Source organism: Cnephaeus nilssonii, assembly GCF_951640355.1.
Source record: "Cnephaeus nilssonii genome assembly, chromosome: 5".
NCBI classification, from domain to species: domain Eukaryota; kingdom Metazoa; phylum Chordata; class Mammalia; order Chiroptera; family Vespertilionidae; genus Cnephaeus; species Cnephaeus nilssonii.
The window spans coordinates 103,203,992-103,221,499 of NC_137076.1; the positions used below are offsets into that span (position 1 = coordinate 103,203,992).

Consider the following 17,508-nt stretch of genomic DNA (forward strand, 5'->3'; position numbering starts at 1 on the left):
TGGAAACTGAGTGGACAAGAGATAAACCCTTGTCTAAACTGCCTCAATTAGTCTTCCTTGGATTTAGAAGTTGGCATTTAAAGTATTGGTCATAAAAAATTAAAATAAAATAAAGTGTTGGTCAGCCTCTAATCTTCACCTGAGTTGAAGACTTGAAAAATCGAGAGCCATGGGCTGCCAGTTCCTTGCCACATGCTCAGAGAAGTAGCCAGTCTATGGCGAGAGAGAAAGGCAGGCCTGCTGAGAATCTCAATGGGAAACAGGCAGCTCCAGAGGGAGACAGAGATCCTGCCAGCTTCTCCTCCCTGGTTCTAAGCCCTTCAGAGGCCCGGCTGCTCTGCTGGCCCAGGGGTCCTCAAGTCAACCCTTTTAGGCCTGAGTTTTGTCTGTGGCAGTTGCTGTCCTCACAGCCAAGAATCTTGACTCAGGGAAGTTGTGAGGACAAAATGAACTAATGAGTATAGACTCACTCAACCAAGAGGGAATTCAGTAAATATGTCAAATTTGTCTGCAAAAGTGTGCAGGTAGCAGTCACTTCTTTTTGCTTATACTTATAGTATGTAAGGGAACACTTCATTGGATGGCCGTCTGATCCCTGTGTGAAGAACAAGGTACAGGGAGAACAAATGTTCTCTCTGTTCTTATCTCTGCTGTTCATATTTATAAATGTGAGCAGTACCCTTTCCAGGAAATCCCAACCCAAGACTTCATCTCACAAAATGATTTGGTTTTGAAATCACAGCCAGATTACTCAGGTCTTCCTAATGGTAATAGTCCCATCCATGGATCCTGCCTTCCTCCGAGTTCTTTCTGTGATAAGCATTGTCAAGGTTACAAACACTCTCTGGACTGGGTGGGGCCATGGTGTGGATTTGGTTCTTGGTCCAAAATTGATTTTTTTCACACTTATTCTTCCTGCATACTCAGGCATCACCTTGCAATGGCAAGAATGAAAATCAACTCTGTGATGCTTTGCATGTTTGCAATGTCTTCATACCTAATGTCTCTATCCTAGTGAGTAGGTAGGGCCAATATGGAGATTTTTTAACTTGGGAGTATAGGTACATGAACAAATTTAATCTCAGTACCTGTATGGGAGAAGTATGCAGAGGTTTAGAGAGGCAAAATAACTTGCCCACAGTCACACAGCCAGTAAATACCAGTGCCTAGAATAGAAGGCGGGGTTTCTTATCTCTAGATCGTACACAGTTTTCACCACACCAGGCTTCCCAGGGCCTTAGCCTTTCCTTCCTGCCTGGCATTTCTTATCCATTCATCCCTGTCCAGCAGGTAAATGGCAGGGTTCCTCCAGCCTTCTTTCTCTGAGTGCATTGGGAATGAATGGTACGAGAAGCTCTTTGAATTGCTTGAAAGAATGGAAGACTATAAAATGATTGGTTTAATGATGGCATAATTTATTCATTTTACAATTATTGCTTGTTTTCACATACTTGAAGGGTAACCTATGTGAAATATTGCCGAAGTATATTAGTGTGCTGGAGCTGTGAATTACTGGTATACTCATTTCTGTCTTAACTCTGGGAAAGTTTAACCAACACTAATAGTAGCCTTTGGGGCAGGTGTGAGCTTATACTTATAGTGTGTAAGGGAAGACTTCATTGGATGGCCGTCTGATCCCTGTGTGAAGAACAGGGTACAGGTTCCCTAATCCTCGACCTTCTGTGAGTTCATCCTGCTTTGTATGATTTGCAACCAAAAGAGATCTTACATGTTCCAACTGTCTCCCTTGTCATGCTTAGAAAAATATAGACGCAGAGTTTTCAGACTGAGGGAATTCTATCCTCCTTTCAAAGTTGTATAATTGCAAATTCTCCATGTTTGTTGAGGACTTTTTACTTTATTTTTTTTTAACTTTTTTAAAAATTTTTTTTTTATTTTAGAGAGAAGAAGGGAGAGGGAGAGAGAGAGAGAAACATCAACGATGACAGAGAATTATTGATCAGCTGCCTCCTGCACACCCCCTACTGGGGAATCGAGCCTGCTACCCAGGCATGTGCCCTGACTGTGAATGGAACCATGACCTCCTGGTTCCTGGGTTTGAAGCTAGCCAGGCAAGGACTTTCTACTTATAACAATCAGAGCAGATAGGTTTTGCAGCCCACATACCCGGCTTGGAATACCAGTTAAGTGCTTCCGACCTGTGTCCTTGGAATAGTTACTTCACCTCTTTGAGGATACCAGCACCTCAGCCTAGCGAATTCTGTACCTTACTTGAATTGGTCCCCGGGATCAGGCAGCTGACCTACTCCCTCCTGTAGTCTGAAGTCCAGACTCCCCAAAACTTGAGCCAAGACTCACTGCCTTCAAGCTCTCCACTCAGCCTACTCCATAACCTGGAACACTGGCGCCGTGGAGAACAACATTCATGTGCACACTTAGTTGAGGTCATATGAGCAAAGAACAGGAAATAAACAGCCAGGAGGGACAGCGAAGGAAAGTGCAGCTTCTGAAGAGAAGTCTCTTAGTGCCAAAGAGTCTCACCAGAACGAAAACCCTAAGCAGGAACTGCGTTAGTGCCGTACTTCTGCAGCATCCCGTACAGATGGCACAGAGGAGGTCCACGCGGGGAACTAAAGTGTCCGTCAGAGTTCTCGTGCACTTAGGGATCGTTTCTCTGAGACCATTAAGATGAGAAGGAAACAACTGGATGGGTGGGCAATGAGAGGTGAATAAATTCCGAGGCTACCATATACCATATATGTAAGACCACAGGGACCACATTTTGTTCAGTTCTATACCAGTGTCTGACGCATAGTAGGAGCTCAGTGCATGCATTGCATGTATGCAGCTAGCACTTAATAAGAGCTAAGAATAGAGTATTGATTTGAAATGGTTGCAGGATTCCTCGCTCCGCAGGCCTGGCCTGCTTCTAGGGAGTCTGCACTTTAAGGGAGAAGTCCCACCCTATGCAGATACTGTCCTCTCATCCCACAGAGAGAGCGAGGCCTCCCTCCCAGCCCCATCTTCTCCCCAAGCCCCTGTAATACAAAGGCTGGAAGCAAATTGACAGGACCTGGAGGAGAGTAACTCAAGTGATTTAGGAGAATGGAAGGGCTGGCTTATGGGGCCAGATTAAAGAAGCTAAATATGTATAGCCTGCCTAAGTGACAACTAAATGGGGCATTTGATAAGTCTATAAATACTTGGAAGATGTAAATGCCAAGGAGGAAAGGGAATTACTTAGCATGGCACAATGGAGTATTGGCATAATGGGATAATATTAAGAAAGGGAAAATGAAGGTTGAACATCAATAAAAAGCTTTCTCACAAAGAGAACCATTCCTGACAGGGGACACTATTAAGTTATGTGCTGTGGCCAAGGGAAGTAATGGCAGTGCCATTTCCCAGGGTACCAGCAACAGAGCCGGCAGGTCAGGCGCCCAGCTCTATCCTGACAGGGCACAGGAGCCTGGCAGGCAACCTGGCTGTGGCTCCCCAGCCCCAGAACAGCCAAAAGGTGCCTCTTCTTGGAAGAAGTCAGCTGAGCCAGGCTTCCGAAAGCCTCCTCTGGAGAATGGTTGGACTGCACGTCACCTCCACATCACTGCCAAGAAGATTCCTTCAACATGAATGGACCCCATTTCCTGCAGGACAAAGTCCATGTTCTAGCACACGACAAGGCCCTTCACAAGATCTGGCCCTCATCAGCCACCAGCACTCCCCATTCTCCCTCCCCAGCCCCCCAGAACTGCCTCTGGTCCCCCAAACACTTCTCCAAACCTTTGCACTCACTGCCCTTCTTCCCACCTGACTGCCAACCTTTGCTTATTCTCTACAAGTTCAATGTCCCTACGTGCCCCACCCCAGGCACAGCCAGCCTCCTCCGGTCTCTCAAAGCCTCCTGCGCTGGCACATATTTGGGGCACTTGCTATACTGTGTTATCGTTGTTTAAATGCTCTGTATTCCTCCTCTACTTGACTGGGCTCTTGGAGGGCTGTGCCTTGCAAATCTGTACATCCCCAGGGTCTGACCCTGAGCCTGGCACCAAGTAGGTGGTCAGTAAATGTCTGAATGCATCAAGGAATGAGGTTTGGTTCCCAGCACTCTTAGTCGCTATCATTTCTTAGGATCCCTATGTAATTATTAAGGCAAAAGAGCTTCCAAATCTCAGTAACATTGAATCACCTTCCGAGCCTCTTGGCCAGGACTTGCTATGCCATTTAGACAACTATAAATAAAAACCCTCAAACCTGAAAGGCGGCATGCCGTCCTCTGCGGGTTAAATGTGAACTCTAGACTCCTCTTCAATGGAAAATGCTTCTGAGGGCCCCATGAATTTTCCACAAAAATACTTTCTCTCCCCACACCAAATCATTTTGAACATGATGAGTGAAATAATCCTCCCCTGTTGGTTATGAAGGGTTTTATGTCCATCTAACCAAATCCCTTCACGGAATCAGGGAGAACGTGATAGATGAGAGGCAGTGTAGCCCTGAACCTCCTACTGCAGGGATAATATATTTATTATGCGATACAATATTCATTGCACTCTGCTCTGATGACTGCGGGAGATGCCCTCGTGCCATTATGCCTTGTGTTGTTCTGTTGTGAAATATGATGTTCATTGGCCGTGTTGTGATGGCTGTTCAGTAAAGGAGCATGCTGCTCCCCCTCCCTTCCCTGGGCTTGAATGGCCTCGGTTAGGGTTTACTTTATCATTGAACATTTCACATCAACATGAGCCTGTCGTCATCTCTGTCATGCATACATATGTCCTCGGCTTGGGCTTTATGTCACTGCTCCTTATCCCCCAAACTCATCGTTGGCCTGTGAGTCTGCTGGACCGCAGCTTCCCCACCGCCGGCGCACTGCTGGCAGCCTAGCCCAGCCCCTTGTCCATCCCTCGGCTGCCTGGGACTCGAGGCCCTTTCTTAAAGCTTAGGATTCGTGTGCAGCTTCAGTGTCAGGTCATGTTTCTTCGGGAAGGAAATAATGGGGTACGCAGTCAAGAACTGTGACCATTTCTCTGTCCGCTACCACGGTCTTGCCGAGGACCCCAGCACTTCTCCACTGGACTTCTGCCATGGGAGCCACCCGTGCTCTCTGCCTCCACCTGCCCCCGCCCGCCCCCCCCCCCCCCCCCCCCGCAACTGCCACTCTCCAGTTCCCCGTCCTCTATTGTTCCAAATCAAAAGCCTCATCAATATTCAAAAATCCTTTGAAAGCTCCCATTTATGCACTGGCCCAAACTCATCTCTGCATTTAACCTGAAAGGCCTTTTATAACCTGGACTCAGCCCAGTCTTCTCCTCGCCCTCAGCTCTACTTCTTTCCACTCAGAAGGTCTCTCAGAAGCTTCCTCTACAGGAGCTAATTGCTCCTCACTCGTGCCAAGCCCTGCCTCCTGCCTCTTCTCCTTTTATTTCCTGTTTGGAATAGATCCTCCGTCCCTGGTGATGCTCTAGGCATTTGTTAAGATTTAAGTTAAAGATCCTCTGAAGATAGGCTGGTCCTTTTAGACAGAACCAGAGCACCTGTGCCTTTGTTAGTCTCCCTGGAGCTCGCACACCTGTTGGCTAATTTGGGGACTCCCAGGGGCTAGTATAGGCCAGTCATTCACACGGGACCGTGAACTAGAAATAGAAATAAGTTTCACTTGAATAAAAAGGAGCGGAAAATGACTTTGGAGTTGAAAGCTGCTCCTCTCCTTACATTTTCCCACCATTCCTACCCAGAGGAAATGGAGATGATGTTTTTGACAAGTGATGCTTAATTTTCACATCAAATTGAAAGTGTTCTGTTTGATGTTAGCTGGAGAAGGGTAAGAGTTTCCCAGCTGGAGCTGAGTGGCAAACCCTGCAGCCTTGCAGGGCCCCGGGTTCTCCGGTTGTATTTTAATGCAGCAAGCTGCTTTATGAGATCTGCAGCCACTTGAAATATGATTTACTTCTCGTAAAAAGTTTCCAATGGATAATGAAGATTCAAGAATGAGGCTCACAGTGCAGTGTAGTCAATTTCGTTGCTCTTGCTCTCCAGTACATCTCTGCCATCGAAATGAATTATTTATGATAATTTATTTCAACCATGGAAAATAAAACTGTTTTCATTGTGATGTGTGCTGTAACATTCAGAATAGACACATTGCATGCAGTCCTCTCAATTAATTAATCCTGAAGTTGCGTTCCAACTTTATCTTCTTTCTTATAAGCTAGGAGACTGGCAGGTAATTCTTTCCCCAATAAACGATGATTCAAATGAATGTTTTGAGAACTAGGGGTAATGTTGGTAATGGAGGAAATTGAAACAACAGCAAAACTAGGTTGTGTATTTCCTTAGATTTTACAATAGATGGAAGAGTTTTGAAATATTCTAGGTCATTTATCACTTGGAGAAAAGGCATCCCTTAACTTTCCGTAAGAGGGAGTGGAGGAGGAGGGTGCTGTCAGTTTAGATGTGACATGCAGTGTAACATGTGACCAGAGCTAGCTGAGGGAAACAGTCCCGCAGTAACTTCACTGGTAAGAAGCCTTTTCCCCTTTTTTTTTTTTTTAAGCAAAGATCACACTGTGCAAAGGCCAAGTAAGCAGGGCTCCCAAATGAGTTTGTCGGGGAGAAGGGGTCACCCGTAATTGATTGCAATCTTATTTCTTTAAAAAAGAGGCTCACCTCCTCTTGTGTTTCATTTGATTTTTTTTTTCATTTAAAGTGCTAAATACTTGCTTCTTTTATGAGGCTACAAAGACATACAAGAATTTACAAGTGTACTTAATGTGCACAGATATTAAAAGATTTAATGTAACTTGGATGGTGAGGCTTAGTTAATGCAGGCAGGGAAATACATGCTTATTTGTGTATTACTTTCATTCTCCATAACATTCCCCTAACACCACATCGGTAGCAGCAGACACAGAGAGCAATTGATTCCTTTTCCCTAAAGATGACTAGTATCTAATCTGAGAAGGATCACATTTCCATATCGCTGCGCCCGGGGCCTCAGCCCCAGCTCATGACAGCATCTCCCCTATTTCCAGGTGCAGACACTCTGGAAGCTTCTCCTCCCTCGGCAGCACTCAGGTTCTCCCAGACCTGGACCCTCCCCTCTTCCTGGCCTTCTGCACGCAGGTCCTGTGCCAAAGGCTCCCTGAGGCTCAGAGCAGCTCTGGAGTGTTTGGTGCATTTAGTATTGGGTGTTCCTAAAGCCTCAGCTACTCGTTACCTCAAACCGAGGCCCGTCTAGCTTGGCCAGAGGGGCAGATCATTTGTCTGCTACCCCTCTTCCCAGGAAGACACCGCCTGACAACTAAGGGACCCCACTCTGCAAGCATGCCCTCTTGGGCACAGCCCTGGTCTCCCTTGCTTTGTCCCCCTCCTCCCACCCCACCCAGATCTCTGCACATGGACACTCTCTCTTCGGTCTCTCACCTTTCCTTAGATTTGTCCTTTCTTTGCCACAAGAATGTTTAAACCTGCAATCCCTGACTAGTCAGGGACACTGACCTCTTTTCCCTTAGATCCGTGGTCGGCAAACTGCGGCTCGCGAGCCACATGCAGCTCTTTGGCCCCTTGAGTGTGGCTTTTCCACAAAATACCACGGCCTGGGCGAGTCTATTTTGAAGAAGTGGCGTTAGAAGAAGTTTAAGTTTAAAAAATTTGGCTCTGTTGACTAATGACTTTGCCGACCACTGCCTTAGTCAAATAAAGCAATGACAACAGCCAATACAACAATAGGTGTCCAGTAGGAATGAATCAAAATTATACCAATTTTTTTGTCAGATCAGCAAAAGACATATTTTTGGTGTGCTGCATAATTTTAGTAATTAGTTATGTGTGTGCCATGAGATGAAAAAGGCTGAAAATCGCTGGTCTAAACCAAAGCCGCCTTCCACCACCTTGGACAAGACAGGTTACCCTTGCCTGGCCTGTTTTCCATTTCCCTGGTCAGCAGGCTCTTTATCTTTAGCTCTTTACACTTGATATTTCACTCATTCTTTCCCATCGTTCACTTAGATTTTCATGTGTTCACGCTTTCACTCGGGAGCTGTTTTCCTAAGGCTCGGATGTGCATCAGATGCCATGCCGGGCCCTGGGGATACAGAGGAAAGTCCCTCGTGCTCCCAGCACCCACAAGATTGCAGGCTAGTCTCCCTATCCTTCCCAGCCCCGGCTTCCAGATCCCCGGAAGCACCCAGCAGACACCACATCTCCGCGGACTCCGTCAGCAGGAGATGGAGCGGGAAGCACTGAGGCGGCACCTGTGCAGGAGACTGGCCCCGCACATTTTAGGGTGGAGGCAGCGGGCTCTGGGCGTGAGCAGACACGGGTACCATAACTTGCTTCGTTTTGTTTTTCCGGGTCAGGTATTTGTAGAGTAGCTTTGTCTAGAAGATTACAAGTTTTCAGAACAGAAGCACCATCATTCAAAATCCATACTAACACGTGTGCCAGACCAAATACGGATACTTTTCCCCCCCAAAATTTAAAAAAAATTAGGTGACAATTGATTTGTTTACACCAGGCTGTGAGTGAGTCCGCCATGCATCTGGTTGACATGTAGGGATACTTTTTGAACTATTTACCATAGTAGGTAATTTTTTTCACTGTAGCTCTCAGTGAAGTTAGCTGATTGTGAGGAGACAATAATCTGAGTTATCTGTACATAATCAATAACGAAATGGGGCACTTCCTCGAGCCAGGAGATTCCACGGGCCATGCCAGGGAGGACCACCCCAGTCGGAGTAAAATATCTGGGCACGTCCGACGGTGCTCTGTGACCCGTGGGCTGGTCCATTCGGAGAGCGCGCTCCTTGCAGTCTTCGCTTGCTCACATCGTAACCACAGAGCCTCCCAGCTCTCACATCCCCGTCCCCGGGACAGGACTCCAGTACGCAGCCCACCAGTGTTCTTCCACGCGGGGCCCTTCTCCGAAGGAGCTTGCCACAGGGTGAGCTGTTCCCCGCACCCTCCACGATTATCAGGAAAAAGAACTCTGGCAACGAGCTGCCACGTCAGTACTATCTGAGCAGATTTGCTCACTAATTTCCATTTTTCCGGAAGGGTAAAAAAATCACCCATTTTAGCTAACTTTATTTTTAGAAAAGTGTTTTATTCAAACATCCCCTTACTTATTACAGACATAAATACATGCATTCAGACAAATGAATCCACGGGAGAACCGTAGAAAGTAATTGGCACATCACTCCAGGATGCTTTGTCAGTTACTGGAGGAGTTGGGTACCTCTAACTTTAATCTTTTCCATTAAGATATCCATTCTGCCTTCACATTGTGAAGCCCATAATATTTTAGACTGTCTCCGTGGATCTGTTAGTTTTGCTTGTCAATTTAATTTGTGGCTCTATGACTTTGGGCGGCTTGTTAGGTTATACATAGGAACGTGTGATCTGCAAATGATGCTCAGCACCAGGCTGAAGCCCTCGCCTCTGCCTGGGGAGACTGGACATCCAGGCAGTCTGCACTGGCAGGTTTCATTTGCAGCCAGCCTAAGCGCGATGATGATGATGATGACGATGATGATGATGTATGCAATGGTGGATGTTTGGAGCTACAAAGAAGCCCGTTCCTGTTGTGATTATATACCTTAAATGTTTGTAGCACTATCTACTCGTCGCAGCACTTCTGTATCCACCCTCTCATTTGATTTCTCAGCGCTTCCTTGTGCAGGATTATGATTTTCCTCTTTCTGGCTAATGAAACAGACGCGGAGAGAGAGGTTCAGCCACTTGCCTGAGCTTATGGGGTAAACTGGATTGCAGAAATGCCAGAGGATGAAACCAGTGTCACCGAAGCGCAGTCAGCCTTTGCCACATCCCTGCCATTTCCCCTGCCCTTGAGGAAGGAACTCGAGCTGTGGAAACGGGCTGGAGGTGGGAGGTAAAGAGTCCCAGAAGCAGAAGTCGTGTCAGCAGCCCCGCGGGAACGACCGAGCTGCCTCACCACCGCGTGCCGGGCTTGGCAGCAGCCCCTCCCCCCGTTAATGTCACAGGCACGGTTCTCACTCTGCATGTTCCCGACGAACCCGAGCGCGTCTTTTGCTGCAAACCCATGACTGCCTCCCCGTGCCAACAGCATCAAGTCCAGATTCTTCCACGTGGTCTTCCCGCCGGGCACCTGTCTTGCTCCTCCTGCCACCCTGGGCTCCTTAACCATTGCAGAACCCCTCCCAGCCTCCTGCGTTCCCAGCCTCCTTCTTTGCTGTTTCTCTGCTTAGAACACATTTTTGATGAAGTTCATGAACATTACCTTCTCTGTGCAGTCTTCCCTGACTTCTCCTCTGGGACCCAGAAGCATCCTCCCCCTGCACAGTGCCCCCACCCCACCCCCAGCCCAGTTTCCTCCTCTGCCTCCTGGGTGGTCGCTCCAGGAAGCTTCTAGCTAGCTCCTCGAGGACAGTGGCTCTTTCCTCCCCTATGGGTCTTGCAGACTTTGAGTTTAAGAGAACAGATGAGGATGTACATGTAGGAGTGAAGTGTGTGAGTGAATGAATTAGTGAATGAAGAACAAGTGGAGCCCTGGCCAGTGTGGCTCATGGGTTAGGTGTCCATGCACTGAAAGTTGGCCGGTTCGATTCCTGTTCGGGCACATGCCCATGTTGTGGGCTCAGTCCCCAGTAGTGGCTGTGCAGGAGGCAGCCAATCGATGTTTCTCTCTTGCTCTCCCTCTTCCTCCCTCTCTTTCTAAGAAGTCAATAGAAGTGTTTTTTACAAAAGAACAAGTGGCCAAAACCGGTTTGGCTCAGTGGATAGAGCGTCTGTCTGCGGACTGGGGGGTCCCGGGTTCGGTTCCGGTCAAGGGCATGTGCATTGGTTGTGGGTGCGTCCCAAGTAGGGGATGTGCAGGAGGCGGCTGGTCGATGTTTCTCTCTCATCAATGTTTCTAGCTTTCTATCCCTCTCCCTTCCTCTCTGTAAAAAATTAATAAAATATATTTTTTAAAAAAGAACAAGTGGAAGCCTTTAATAGCCCAAGCCAGCAGGAAACTCCCGTTCCAAGGTTACGTGGAGGGTGTCCCATTCCTCCCTCTCTCTGAGCTGTTTCCCTCCATAACTTGACCTCTTTGGTGAAACGAGAGACAGAAAGGAAGGTGCGCTGGGCTTCCGCCTGGAGCCCTGGCCTCGAGGGAGAGCACATCAGGGTTGAGCGCAGGGACCGATCCCTGAGAGACCTGGGGTTGGAGGGCCTCTGGGCCAAGGCATCAGTGTCGTCATGTGCCTCTGTCTTCCAGATGATGTCTGTCCTCATGAACACCATTGTCTTCGAAGACTGCCGGAACCAGTGGTCAGTCTCCAGGCCTCTCCTGGGCCTCATCCTGCTCCATGAGAAGGTGAGTGTGGTTGCAGGGAGGCCCTCGGAGCAGACGATCACTGGGCGGGGAGGAGCTGCTCACCAGGCCAGGCAGTGACAATGAAGGACAGGGGAGCCACTGAGCCGGAGCAGGAGCCTTGATCGCCCAGGGGCAAAGCCATGTTCCCCAGAAAGCCTTCCCCAGCAGCCTCAGCCCTTCAGTGAGGCAAGGGCCTCAAGACTAGCTCTTCTGGACCCCCGAGCTCCCACGCACTGGGCGCTGGTTTGCTCAGCAGCGCTTCGAGCTCACCTCACCTCCTCCCCGTTCCAAGCGAATTCTGAGCAATAATACATTTTGCTCCTTCCTTGGCCTCCTTTTAAATCTGGGATCCCCACTGCCCCAGGTGGCAGCAGCAGCCCCTCAGCACCAAGCAGGGCCAGCCCCCTCCACCCAGAGCAGGCGCCTCCAGTCCTGGGTGTCCCCGCCGCTCTGGCTGCCTCCTGAAGCCACGGCTCCCAGCAGTCAGTGGGAACAGTGCGTTACTGCCGGGAGAATGAATTGTCTATACAATAAGAGAGTACTGGGGGAAAGACCGTGAGATTAGAGGCAGCCGCACACATTAAAATTCAAACTGAAATCCCGGCCTTGGAAGGAAACTAATAGAAGAAGAAAATATATCAAAAAGAGAAGAGCTGTCTCATCACTCACCTGTGCTGAAGTATCCAATTTTCGCCACATTCAGTCGCGCTGCCATTCATCTTCCCGCGGTGTTACTGTGATTTAACTCCGAGCTCTATAAAGGAGAGCAGTTCTTTTAAAATGATTGAGAGGGAATGAGGGCAAATTCAGTGTTTAGAAAACGCTTATGACATCACAATATTATACTTTACTGATGGAGGCAATATTTCATGGTTTGGGATGAAAAACTAATAATTTTCTATTTGGTGTGAGTCACTGCATCATTATAAAAGGGAAAAATAAGTCGTTTTGTGCATTCCCAATCTTGTTCGGGAAGACATTGCGCTTTAAGTCTAATGCCTCTGATATATGGTATTTAAGTATTAGTCTGACTCCATATTAATTACGTGTGTTTTTGATGTGAGCTGTTTTAATGTATGATGGAAATTAAATATCATGCTGTTTGGGCTGGGAAGCAGAAACACATGACTGTCAGAGTGTCGCCTTTGTGCTGAAATTAGGCTGTTTGCGGTGATTAGGAGCTGGGTTCGGCACGGGCGCCGGTGTGTGCAAAGCCCCCAGAGCCCGCCGAGGGGAAGGGCTCGGTGCTGCTCTGTGAGCGGGTATGGCAGAGCTTCCTCATGCCAGAAAGTTCTCCAGGAACTAGGCAAGCGTCTCCGGCGCCACCCAGCAGAGCACGCCCATCCTAACCCAGAGGGCCGGGATCAGCACGAGGCCTGGAGTTGTGTGAGGAGCGAGTCACTAAAGCAGGAGGTTTGGGAGCCTGGGCCTTGCCTTCAGTGGCCCTTCTAGTCCAGCCCTCCCCTCCCTGTCAGCCTCGCTGCGGTCGGCGGAGAGCAGCGTCAGGTAGGTCCCCGAGGAAGCCAGGACTCCATCAGCCTAAATTGTTCGGTGACAGTGGAACAGTTACAGCCAGAGGTTTTTATGAGGAGGGAGAATAGTTTATCCCTAGGAGTGCCTCTCTTGCTTTAGTTCTCTCTAAAGGCTTCAAGTTCTGCGTGGGCCTGGACCCCCGCTCCTCTGAGAGTTAGGACCCAAGCAGGTGGAGCCGGCCAGCCCGTCTCCGGGGCTCCCCCAGGCCCAGGTCCGGAGTCAGGGCTCTGACGCCTGTCTGTCTCCGGCAGCATTTCGGCGAGCTGAGGGCAGGCCTGATCAACAGCCAGCCTCTCCCCAAGCAGGAGGCCCTGGCCCAGTGCTTCAGGAGCCTGATGGAAGGGGTGGAGCAGAACCTGTCCGTCAAGAACAGAGACAGGTAAGTTCCAGTGAGATCTAAATACGAGGAATCGGCTTTGCCTGAACTGGTCCATCCATTCCTTCATTCGGTGCACACATTTTTATTGAGAATCTGCTATGTGCCAGACATTGGGGATACCAGTGGCAAACCAACTGAGCTTCTAGTGGAGAAGATAGACAATGAGCCTGTAGCATCCTGTTGTTAGTGGAATCTTTCAAAGGCTACCCATTTGAAATGCAAATCAGTCATCCCAGTAGCCACAGTATGTCCGGGAGCCACCAGCCTGGGCACTGAGGTCAGGTCGACTCCAACTTCAGTGTTACCCCCGACCTCGACCTCCATAGGCTGCATGGCAGTGAGAAAGGCCAACTCACCTCCCTTTGTTCCAGGCCAAGATGCCTGTCAGGCAGAAAGGGCCACCTGCAAAGCCAGCAGAAGAGAGTTACTGAGTGGGGAGCCCTCAGTGTGGGGGGGCGGGGGGGGGCGGGGGCGGGATTTGAGCGCCACCTCATGAGCACGTGTGAGATGGGGTCAGACCGCTCTCCTCGCTTCTGTTTCCGGTGCACGAGCCGGCAGGACTGGCTGTTTCCCACGCGCCGGGCACTCTGCTGAGCTTGCTCAGGCGTTGTGTCAGGTGACTCAATAAATTCTCACTTCCCACATTCCCGTGGGGTAGCTGCTCATATTGCCATCACGTAGTCATCGGAGGTCACCCAGCTAAGAAGTGGTGGAGCCAGGATTTGAACACAGCGTAACCCAGTGACCCCCCTTTTTTTTTAATCTTGTGTGTGTGTGTGTGTGTGTGTGTGTGTGGCCCCTTTTTTGAAGTAGTGAGTTCCGTTTTCTCATCTGTAAAATGAGGATACTAATACCTGCCTTTGGGAAGACTTGTGATGATTAAATGAATTTATATGTAAACTCAACCCAGTATTTGGCACAACAGCTTCAGCATTTTCTTTATATGCTTTATAACATTGATGTGTAATTCAGCTTTTTTAAAAACAATCCTGTCTAATAAAGAGGGGATATGCAAATTGACCACGCCATCACAAAGATGGCGGCACCCAGTCCCCTCAGCCCCGCTGGAGTCTCCCAGTCCTTTCAGCCCCGCTGGGGGGCAGCAGGAGTCCCCAGTCGTTTCACAGAAAATGGGTTGCCTCAAAAGTTGGTTAAGCTCCTTAGGACAAAAAGCATTCAAAATATTTGAAAAGGGAATTCCAATATTTATAAAAGTTTGGACTAGACAATTCAAGGTTATTTCCACTACAACCTTCTATGATTTTGTGATATTAACATTCTGAATTCACATAGTACCAGCTGTATCGTATGTAAGCAGATATTATTTAAAGGAATGGCCATTATTATTAAAACAACTCATAAAACCACACTGTTTGTATGTCAAGGACATTCTGTGTGATTTTCCTAATGGCTGGAGTTAATGCCCCTAAACCAGCAGTCAGACATCCCCCGAGGGGTCCCAGATTGGAGAGGGTGCAGGCCGGGCTGAGGGACACCCACTCCTGTGCACAAATTTCGTGCACTGGGCCTCTAGTTTTTAAATAGTATAGCCACGAAATTCACCCCTCAAAATGGTCAGTGTTTGGGGTGGTAACCCTTGTTTTCTGGGAGGGAAAGGTATGGTAGTGAGAGTGGGAAGAAGGCTGGACCTAGCGCCCTCTCCAGGGTCCTGACTCCACAGAGGCGTCGTCATCGCGAGGTTCTACAACCCAGCCCTGCCGCTGCTGGGCCTTTCTTCCTCTTCCCACAGGTTCACCCAGAACCTGTCCGTGTTCAGAAGAGACGTGGCAGAGGCCCTGCGCAGCGACGGCAGCGCCGACCCGTGCAGTCTGGACATGATGAGCTGACACGTGCCGAGAGCCTGTACCAAGAGACTGTGGTCTGGGCCGTGGACAGCAATGCTGGCTAGCCCAGGGAAATCTATTTTTCAAAGCAAGCAACAACAAAAGCCCTACCTTTTTATAAGTCTGGCCTGATTATAAGAATTTATATAGTGCACAATGTAAATTCATTCTTTGCTCTGAAAAAGCAAAAGTGTTTTCCGTCTTTCTATAAAAGATCGTTATCTTTGTTCTTATAATGCTCTGAAAGGGGGTAGAAACGATATTTAACCAAAGAACATAATAAACCAGGTTTGCGCCTAATTGTGTACTAGTTCATGGTTCTGCAATCAAGGCAGAGGAGTTGTTGGAGATGCAGCCTTCACCGTGGATCCCACTTGAGACAAATCCCACCCGATCCTGTGATGTTAGCCGTTGGTTATGGGTCTGGAAGCAGCAGCAGTGGGAGCTCTCCGAGGCACCCCCGGCACTCACAGCCTCTCCGCCTCAGCAGCATCTGATAAAGTTGAGAGACAGTAACACAATTAAATGACTTACAAACAACGTTTGCTTTTCACTGGCATAAATCTGAAGTGGTTCAGTCTAGAAGAATTAAGCTGTGCAATTACTGCCTGCAGAGAGATTTCTTCAGGAGCCGGGCCACCCCAGCCAGAACTCCCAGGTGGTGCCAGCCTCTGCCTCCGTTTAATCTTTAAGAAGCTGGGGGTGTCTAATTAAAATGTACATTCGAAGCAGCGCTGCCTTCTTGGGCATCGGTTCTAGGTACCAGAGTTCAGATGTTCAGGGGATGAGGAATAGTTGGTCTCCCTCCCTCCACAAAAACGCAGGACTGTGGGGATCACAAGTGACCCCACTCCCGGGACAGGAGGAGCCTTTGCAGTTTGGTGGGACTGTAACGAGGCTATTAATGTGAGGTGCCGCTGTCAGGTGGCCGTCGGGTCTCACTGCTCTGTCCTCGGGCCCAGGGTCCTCATAAATATTGTGCCCTTTGCTTCTGATGAGACGTGAAAGGTTGGTTTCCCCTGAAGAACATCCACAGGCTCCTGTTACGATCTCGTTTCTCAGACCAGTGTTTCCTGAGACCTTTCTCGATAGGAATTTTATAACAGGCTTGTCACATAGAAGCAACGTCACCCAAGTTTAGCTCTAAATGTCTGTCTTCCGTGTGTGAACCCAGGAATCAGGAAAAGTATGTTACCGACAGGGCCCCTTCGCCTCTTCAGTGGTGTCGACCTTACACTGTATTTTATTAGCAGGGAGAAATACCATTTTCCTGGAGCAGGCAAATTCTGAACTTTATAAAACACCCCCTGTTTGCAGGAGGCTGACTCGAGAAGTTGTGTTTCTCCGGGCTTATTCTCTCTCACTCACCCACAGAAATGCTTCGCAGAAGGCCTGTCCCAGGCCAGCACCGTTTCTTTACAGAAGTCGGGTCGAAAAGCAAAGTATCCTTTGCAGGTTAATTCTCACAAGAAAATAACATTGTGCCCTTGCTTTTCTCTGCTGCACCAAAGGTCACCTGTGGTTTCACACCAGCCAGGGAAGGCTTAGCCCTGGCCTTGGGGAGCTGCTCTTGGGGACCCATCAGGCCTGGCCACTGTGGACCCCAGCAGGGCCTGCTCGCGGCTGCATATGGAGCCCAGTGCAGGCAGCAGGCACAGGCTCAGCACGGACTCCGCCAACATTTACTGAGCATCGCGGGCCATGACCTGCCTTGTCTCCCTTAGTCCTCACAGCAGCCCGGAGGAGGGCAGCAATGTTCCCACTTCTGAGCGGAGGGAACTAGGACTCAAAGGTGGTGTATGGCTTACACCGGCAGGATTCGAACCCACTCGTAGCTGGTCCTCCATTCCAGGGTCTGGCTCACGGGCTGCGGTCACCACGAGGCTCGAGGGGAAGGGTCTGTTCTGTGGCCATCGGCGGTGGTTAGCAGGAGTCAGTTCCTCGTGGGTTGGGGGTTGAGAGCCTCAGCTCCTTGCCAAATGGTCCTCTCAGGGGCAGCTCAGAGGCAGCGTGCTCCGTCAGAGCAGGCGAGAGAGGAGCCAGGGAGCGCAACCTGGAAGTCACCCCTCGTCACCAGTCTCGGGCGCCCGTGGCCTTTGCTGTATCTACTCACTGAGATCACCAGAGCAGCTCACCCCACGCTGGGGGACAGCACGGGGTGGGCACCAGGAGCAGGGACGCTCGGGAGCCCTTCGCACACTTCCTGCCACCGCTCTTCTCTGGCCGGAGCTAGAGAGGCTGAGCTTGGCTGCAAGTTTCTCCTGAAACCTGTTGGGATCCTGATTTCCCTTGGAGAGAGCAGTTCCATCTGCACCCTTCTAAGGGAAGGAAGGAGTGGGGAAGCTGGGACATTTCAGGAACCCACGCAGTGCACTCACCCCCACCAATGGGAACCTGATAGGGATCTGGGCCCCGCGCCCCAGCCTGCCAGGGTCTGCCTGGGCGAGGGGCAG

General features: G+C 49.4%; 1 protein-coding gene across 4 annotated transcripts in view; it reads left to right on the forward strand.

The window, feature by feature from the left end:
* The window catches only part of RANBP17 (RAN binding protein 17), a 232,729-nt gene extending 217,216 nt beyond the window's left edge, over window positions 1-15,513 (forward strand). For all 4 annotated transcript variants that reach the window (XM_079771004.1, XM_079771005.1, XM_079771006.1 and 1 more), the window contains 3 exons: window positions 11,201-11,299; window positions 13,084-13,211; window positions 14,962-15,513. In XM_079771004.1, the coding sequence (XP_079627130.1) occupies window positions 11,201-11,299; window positions 13,084-13,211; window positions 14,962-15,058 (324 nt within the window). In that variant the 3' untranslated portion in view covers window positions 15,059-15,513. The remainder of the gene's footprint in view (window positions 1-11,200; window positions 11,300-13,083; window positions 13,212-14,961) is intronic.
* Window positions 15,514-17,508: the final 1,995 nt, after the last annotated feature.